Source organism: Idiotropiscis lumnitzeri, chromosome 2 (assembly GCF_059441095.1).
Source record: "Idiotropiscis lumnitzeri isolate Australia: NSW breed Sydney's pygmy pipehorse chromosome 2, RoL_Ilum_1.0, whole genome shotgun sequence".
Classification (NCBI taxonomy): domain Eukaryota; kingdom Metazoa; phylum Chordata; class Actinopteri; order Syngnathiformes; family Syngnathidae; genus Idiotropiscis; species Idiotropiscis lumnitzeri.
In genome coordinates this window covers 30,664,096-30,671,996 of record NC_142392.1, presented here as the reverse complement: position 1 = coordinate 30,671,996, position 7,901 = coordinate 30,664,096, and the positions used below count along the sequence as shown (strand labels likewise).

Sequence of the window (7,901 nt, the reverse complement as noted above, 5' to 3'; positions counted from 1 at the left end):
AGAGCTTTGAAAATTCAATATATCATATTTTCTAAATCACATTTACATCTTACCACGAAGAGTCAGTTCCTTCAGGGGTTTTTTTTTGTCTTTTTTTAAGCTTCAAGGATCGCTGCTATTCTCGTAGGGCTGGGCAATAAACCGAAAATTTACCGTGACCGAAATTTAATAAAATCTTTTTGCCCATGTCGGCTAATTCGGTGTTTAAAAAAAAAGAAGTCCTTTTAGTCTGCAGCTATGTTCATGCCCCTGTAAGACGGCTTGAGCGGCTGTAGTCATGTGACTCCACCCAGCTGAACAAGAAAGAAAACTGACGACGCGGTCGTAGCTGGCGATTCAAATCCAGAAGCAGCTGACACGACTGAAGACGACGTAATGTTCGTTGAAATTGTTTCTGTCTCGCTTGTCCCGAAAAGAAATTCCGACATCTGTCGTTAAGAAATGTTTTGGGTTCCAAAAAGACCATGTTTGAGCAAAAGAATACGAACTACAAAGTGCGTCGTAAGCACCTGAAACAGCGCGTCCAACCTTTTCTTTTTCACCACCCACAACACAACCATGTTGTTGACTTGGAGCTTGTGCTAAAAGTTCAAAGTGAGAAGCAAGGTTGGACCATAACGGAGGCGACACCATACGAGAGAACGTCTAAGAGGTGGACGCGATAGCCTAGCACAGTGTTTTTCAACCACTGTGCCGCGGCACACCAGTGTGCCGTGAGATATTGTCAGGTGTGCCGTGGGAAATTATTCAATTTGTGTACCTGTGCGGTCTAGCGCCTGCAGAGTTGAGTAGTAAAATGTAGTACTCTTCCAAACCAGTAGGTGGCGGCAGCAGCAGCAGGTAGTGAATTGCCTTGTGCTTGGAGACAAGCGAGAAGTGGATAGCAGAATGAAAAAAGTGGATAACAGAACGACGGTGAAAGTAATGGATATGTTTTTGAAGAGAAAAAAAATGCTGACTCTGAACTGGACCCTGGACAAAACCCAGACCTAGATGAAGGCCCTAGTATGAGTGGAGGTTAAAAAAAAAAAAAAGCAAAGACGACCTGCAAAGTTTCTGCCGTGAGGCAATACAGCGAAAGCTATCTTTCATCTGGATTTACTTTTACCGGAGATGCAACGACACCGACTCCGTTGTGCTTGGTATGTGGTGAAAAGCTCTCCAACGGCGCTCTGGTCCCAAACACGCTTAAACGCCATCTCCAAACGAAACGCCCTTTACTTCAAAACAAAAATGTGACGTATTTTGTTCGCCTGAGTGAACACACGGAGAAACAAGCAACTTTCATGAGAAAAACCGCAAAGGTAAGCGAGAGAGCCCTTAAAGCTAGCTACCACGTCGCTGAACTTGTGGCTAAATCAAAAAAAGTCTCACTCGTGGCAGAGGAATTAATACTTTGATTCCTGCCAATATATCAGCTCTGTGTTCATCCAAACAGGCACAGGTTTCACACTGAGTATAAATGTGAAAGATTTTACGATACTTTATTCTTTGTTTATTTGATTCATATTCAAGACTTTTAATAGGTCATTTTTCAATGTTAAAAAACTCTTTTTTTCACATTTTCAGCTGGTAGTGTGCCGCGGGATTTTTTCAATGAAAAAAATGTGCCTTGGCTCAAAAAAGGTTGAAAAACACTGGCCTAGCACATAGCTAAAGATGTAGCTCCTCGAGCGACAGTGGAGCGCACAAGATTTAAACGCCTCATAAAAGTAGTCGACAAGAGGTACGAAAATATTTGTTGCAAACCGTACTTCCCGATATGGACAACATCGGGACGGGAGCGGAGACATGTCAAGCGTTTTGCATCCACATCCGACTTGTGGTCGAGTCGCAACATGGACCCCTGTTTGAGCCCGACTGTGCATGACATTGACGACAAGTGGCAACTGCGCACCGGAGTACTCGAGACCGCACATTTTCCTGATGAAGTACACTTGTTTATTTGGCATTGGCATTCCATTGAAATTTTTTTTCATTTTATTTAGCATTTTGTTTACAGGCGACTAGCGCCTTTGCACATGGCATTACAGCATCTTGGCAAAATCTATTTGCAGAGAAGATTTTGCGAGAAGTACCCTTTTTCTCCTGTTCTTTGTGACATTGTTCAAGTCATGCAAAGTAAGATATTTGGAAGGCTTCTACACATGATTTTTGTACTTTTATTTTCCATTGAAAGTAATGTGTACCACTTGGTCAATAAAGAAAACAGTTATTATGTATTTCCTGCATTTATTTTGATTTTGGTCCGCGGACTGAAATTTATTGTGATTCATCGTTATTGAGGTAAAATTGCTCATTTTATTGCGATATTGATTTTAGGTCATATTGCTCAGCCCTATATTCTCTCCATCACAATCGTGTCTCTCAGCCTGCTGTTTAGTGGTGAATTTTTTAGCACAAACGCTGCAACTGAATGGCTTATCTCCACTGTGTGTTCTTGTGTGGTATCGTAAATGTGACTTTTCAGAGAAGCATTTTCCACATACTGAGCAGGAAAAAGGTTTTTCTCCACTGTGTGTTCTTGTGTGTCTTGTTAACGTTGACTTTTCAGAGAAGCATTTTCCACAAACTGAGCAGGAAAAAGGTTTTTCTCCACTGTGAGTTCTTGTGTGTCTTGTTAAACTTGCCTTTTGAGAGAAACTTTTTCCGCAAACTGAGCAGGAAAAAGGATTTTCACCACTGTGTGTTCTGTTAAATGTGACTTATGGGAGAAGATTTTACCACAAAATGAGCAAGAAAGAGGTTCTTCAGTGTGTGTTCTTGCATGCTCTGTTAATCGGAACTTTAGAGAAAAGCTTTTGCCACAAACTGAGCAGGAAAAAGGTTTTTCACCACTGTGTGTTCTTGTGTGTTCTGTTAAATTTCCCTTTTGAGAGAAGCATTTTCCACAAACTGAGCAGGAAAAAGGTTTTTCTCCAGTGTGTGTTCTTGTGTGGATTGTAAACGTTGACTTATGCAGGAAGCTTTTGCCACAAACCGAGCAAGAAAATGGTTTTCCTCCACTGTGTATTCTTTTGTGTGCTATGAACCTTGCCTTTTGAGAGAAACCTTTTCCGCAAACTGAGCAGGAAAAATGTTTTTCTCTCCTGTGCGTTCTTGTGTGCCTTGTTAAATGTGACTTTACAGAGAACCTTTTGCCACAAACTGAGCAGGAAAAAGGTTTTTCTCCACTGTGCATTCTTGTGTGGATTGTTAAATCAAACTTTCGAGAGAAGCATTTCCCACAAACTGAACAAGAAAAAGTTTTTTCACCACTGTGTGTTTTTCTGTGCCCTTTTAAAGACAGCTTTGAAGTGAATGAGTCAGTGTGACATGCCCTTTCACTTTTAGCTTGCCCATCATCATCATCATCATCATTAGTATCATCATCGTCATGAGCATCTGATAATGTGTCCTCATTTTGTGCTTGTGATGGCCCCCAGTGGTCTTCATCACCTTCTGTTGCCACGTGACGACTTGAACTGCTGCTTGTAGGCTCCGCCCCTCTGTTGTCCTCACTCTCATCCTTGTTTTCATCTTCAGTCTTTATAGGGAGAACGTTCACTGGTGACTTGTTGATCTCCTCCTCCTCCTCCTCCTTTTTGATCTGAGTCAAGTCTGGCCCCTCTTTCACAGAACGGAGACCGTTTTCACTGACGTCTGGAGAAAGACAAATTTGGTTTGGTCAAGTCAAAGCTCATGCGGCGACTTTGTCTTGTATTGTTTTTACCGTGCTACCTTGACTTGTGCCTGCCGCACACGGAGCAATGCGTGCGACCCCAACTTGGACCGGACCATGGGGACATTTCCCAAAATTACGTCCTACGATGTAAGCCTCCCGTGAGCCGCACAACAGTGATAAACGAGCATTTAAAAAGGAAGCACGTTGCGGCTGATGCACGATTTCATTCCTGACATAGTCACAGACGTTTCTGGAAGCGAGCTGAAGTTAGCACACACAGGCTATTGTGTGCGTCTGATGGAACACCTGTTGTGGGACCCGAACATATTGATGCAGACCACTGGGGGCCATCGCAACATAATGTCATTGATAGAATAGGAATCCTTCAAGTGAAATATGTTTACAAGTTTTTCATTTTGCATTTAGAGATAGTTTCATCGTGGGTACTTTTTGCTTCCATGATAATCTGGATCCCGAAAAGAATTAAAGGGGCCCTGGAATCAGAGTGGCTATTTATTGCATGATTTACGTGTTTGTTTTTTTACCCAAAATGACATTTATCCTGCTAGTACATTCCGACATTCCCCTTTTTACTTTTTTTAAATAAAATTTCTGTTTCTAAATCAAATTTAAAAAAGATTATGTTTGAAGAGACAAAATCCCTACACATAAGCATTAAGCAACAACACTTTCACTCTGACTTTCATGTTGACATATTTGAATAATGACTGTTTATATTAAAGTTATCCAATACATATTCAAATTAGACTAAGATACACCATAATATTATAAGAGTTCCCTGAATTATTTTGTAACTGCAATGATGCTTAACAGCCATAGGGTGTCAGTAATGAGTAACAAAGTAACACAAGACCTCCCACTGATACATCATCATTGTCATTTGGATAAATTATCAAGAACTATGAGTTGTGGGAGAGATGCAAACCACCTGAGCCACAGGAACTTTATTACCAGGAACTAAATGTTCCTGGACTTGTTGGTAGAAAAGGGGGTTGTGACGTTCTCCCTTTTTAAGCCCATAGTCAGACAAAGATGCAGATGCATTCCTTGCAGCATGTGCTTGTTCACTGATGAGATCCGTGCAACCCTGGATGGATGCATTCAATGTACTTTAAATGTTTGGATGGGGTGAAACTACGCACATGTGCACAAAACAGTGCAGAGCCACCGGAGGTTCATTGACTCTCACCCGACGAAGCCAGTACAAAGTTCATAAATAAGACCAATACGTACTTGATTTTTTAAAAAAACTTAATATTTTGTGTTTTATCCACTAAAATTGATCAACCGCCATTGATGTTTTCGCCGCAGTGTGCACATTTTTAAGAGTCGGGCAGAATTCCTTCCGTAAGGAATTGCTTGAACAAGATATAAAAACCAGAAAATGTAAAATGTTAAATGAGTTCAAATTTTATACTGGGAAAAACATGGAGTTCACCCCCCACTATTGGTTATTCTTTGGCATTTATTTTCTGCACTGATTTCATTTGGCATAAACAAATGTTCAGCAAACCGACAAGTAAAAGGCAACATTTAAAAATAAAATGGCAATAACCGTGAACGCATGTCCCCAAACAACTTAATGTTGTGATGCACATTTCTAACGATAGAAAGTCGTTCTTGACAAAGCAAATGAGAGTAAGACGTGGACAAACCTGCTTCGTGTAGCACAACACGAGGCTGGTTGCAAACTTCGCCCAGCAGTTGAAAATGTTGCTCGTTCTCTTCTTTTATTCCACGAAGTTCCTCTTTGTACTGGGGTGTAGATTTTTCACACATTTTCAAATGATAATTCCAAAAAATCCGCACTTGATCTCTGCTTGGCGATGAGTCATGTGCCTCTTTTCGTTAGCGGCTAGCTAGCTAACAAGCTAAGCTAACTACGCCGAAAAGGATCAACGAGCGAAGATGAGGTTATCGGGACACAAAGACTTAATGAATTATGTCGTAGTCCTTTCGAGTAGCATTGGACATTCTGTGAGAAAATTACAGTCAGTTCCACACTAAATGAGAAGAATTTAGTGGTGGGTGTTTTTGTTCCGGTGTGGACGGGTCGGTGGATGTGGTCGAGGTCCTTCGGAAGCTGCGCGCTTGCTAATGACGTCATGCTTTAAGCGCGTATTTTTCAAATATATTTCTTTGCCTCAGTGTTTTTTTTTTACCCCTGGTTGTTCTATTTTAATATATATATTTTTTATATAATATTTTATTTCGGTTGATTAAAAAAATTAACAAAATAACTAAATTCACGCCACATTGGTGAGTCATCTCTCGCGTCACTTCCGCCTATGCCCCGAGAAGCCTCTGCTGCTCCAGCAGTGGGACGTTTACGATTCTCTGACCGATGCTGCGGTTCACTCGGGCTGCAAGATTGTTTGAATATAATGTCTGCATATACTAGCAGTGCTTCTCAATTATTTCACGCCGGCCCCTACCAAGAAGAAAAAGATTCGCTCCCCCCCACCACCAATTTTTTTTCCGTCTTTGTATCGTGATGTTAGATTGTCAATAAAATATCCCTTAACTAAGCTAAATTGATAAGAAATATAATTTTGAGAATTATTATTGTGAGGATCTCGAAACTCAGTACTCTGTTGTGCAAATATTGATGAGATGATACATATTTACTCATACGTTTTTTGTAAAATCTTTATTCACAAAAGCAAACCAAACACATTTATGAATACCAAAATCCATGCGATGCATCTAATTTGAAATACTTAGCACCTGCCATGTCACTCAGGATTTTTTCACGCTTGGGAATCTGATAATGTTCTCTTATATGAAACAAATCAGTGCCTACCTTCTGCCAGGGAGTTGTGGGAAGGTCAGCTACCAGTATTGGCTCTTTGACTTGTTTGTGTTGATGTTTTTGGCAAACTTGGCATTTTTAAATCATTTCTTCGATGTCTTTGTTAATGCCCGGCCAGTAGATGGCTTCTCGTGCTCTTCTCTTACATTTCTCCACTCCCAGGTGTCCTTCGTGAAGACGCTGAAGCATGTCCTTGTGCATAGCTTGTGGAACTACAATCCTGTCTGTCCTCAGCAGGAGGCCGTCCGCCATGCACAACTCCGCTCTCATAGGGCAAAACTGAGGGCAGTTTCCTTTTGACCATCCATTGTTCATACATGGTGACACTTTGTTCAAGACTGGGTCCTTAGCCGTCTCTGCACCAATTTGTTGCAGCATAGCGTCAGTAGCAGGAAGCGCGGCTGTGACCATGTTGATGTGAGCCTCAGCCTCCTCCGCCGTAACGCAGTCCTTGATGTCACTGTTAGGGTGCGACGCTCGGGATAACGCATCAGCAAGCACTATGTATTTTCCAAGCGTGTCAGTTCGCTCAAAATCATAGCGCTGCAATGTCATCATGCGTTGAATTCTGGGCGTCATGTCATTGAGATTTTTCTTCCTAATTGAAATCAGTGGCTTATGATCAGTCTCTGCTATGAACGTGGGCAGTCCATAAACATACGTGTGAAATTTGCCACATCCAAACACTAGACCCAGTGACTCCTTTTCGATCTGAGCAGAGCGTTTTTCAGTCTCTGACATTGACCTGGATGCATAGGCTACAGGTTGCCATGTGTCTCTCGCCTTTTGCAGCCGTACGGCACCTAGCACATCTTTCGACGCATCCGTGGAAATTTTGGTTGGTTTTGATGGATCAAAGTAGGCAAGGACTGGCTCAGCTGTCACAGTTCTCCTTAGATCTTGCCATTCTTTGTCATGTTTTGTCGTCCACTCAAAGGCGACGTTGTGATGCAGCAGCTCTCTAAGGGACTTTGTCCTCGACGAGAGGTTTGGAATGAACTTGCCCCGGAAGTTTATCAACCCCATTGCTCGCAGAAGTCCTTTTTTCTCAGTTGGAACTGGCATGTCCGGCATTGCTTGCACTTTGGTTCTGTCTGGCACCACTCCATCTGCTGTGAGCTTGTCTCCCAAGAATTTCAATTCTGTAACACCAAACAGACATTTCTCTCGTTTTAGTTTAAGTCCATTCATTTTAACTCTTTGTAGCAGTTCCTCAAGTCTCTCATTGTGTTCTTGTTCCGTGTTTCCCTAAACAACCAAATCATCAATGTACACACGGGTTCCTTCCAGACCTTCTATGATTGACTCCATAGCTCTGTGAAAGATCTCAGGCGCAGACTTTATGCCAAATGGCAGTCTCAGAAAACAGAAACGCCCAAATGGTGTGTTGAAGGTGGTGTACCT

General features: G+C 41.8%; 1 protein-coding gene across 1 annotated transcript; it reads right to left on the bottom strand.

The window, feature by feature from the left end:
* Window positions 1-444: 444 nt before the first annotated feature.
* Window positions 445-6,875, bottom strand: LOC148342282 (uncharacterized). Its single transcript, XM_088285735.1, has 3 exons — window positions 6,815-6,875; window positions 2,809-3,276; window positions 445-2,656 (listed from the first exon to the last, which is right to left on the bottom strand). The coding sequence occupies exons 1-3, from the start codon at window positions 6,873-6,875 to the stop codon at window positions 2,319-2,321; spliced, it is 867 nt and encodes a 288-aa protein (XP_088141861.1). The 3' UTR covers window positions 445-2,318.
* Window positions 6,876-7,901: the final 1,026 nt, after the last annotated feature.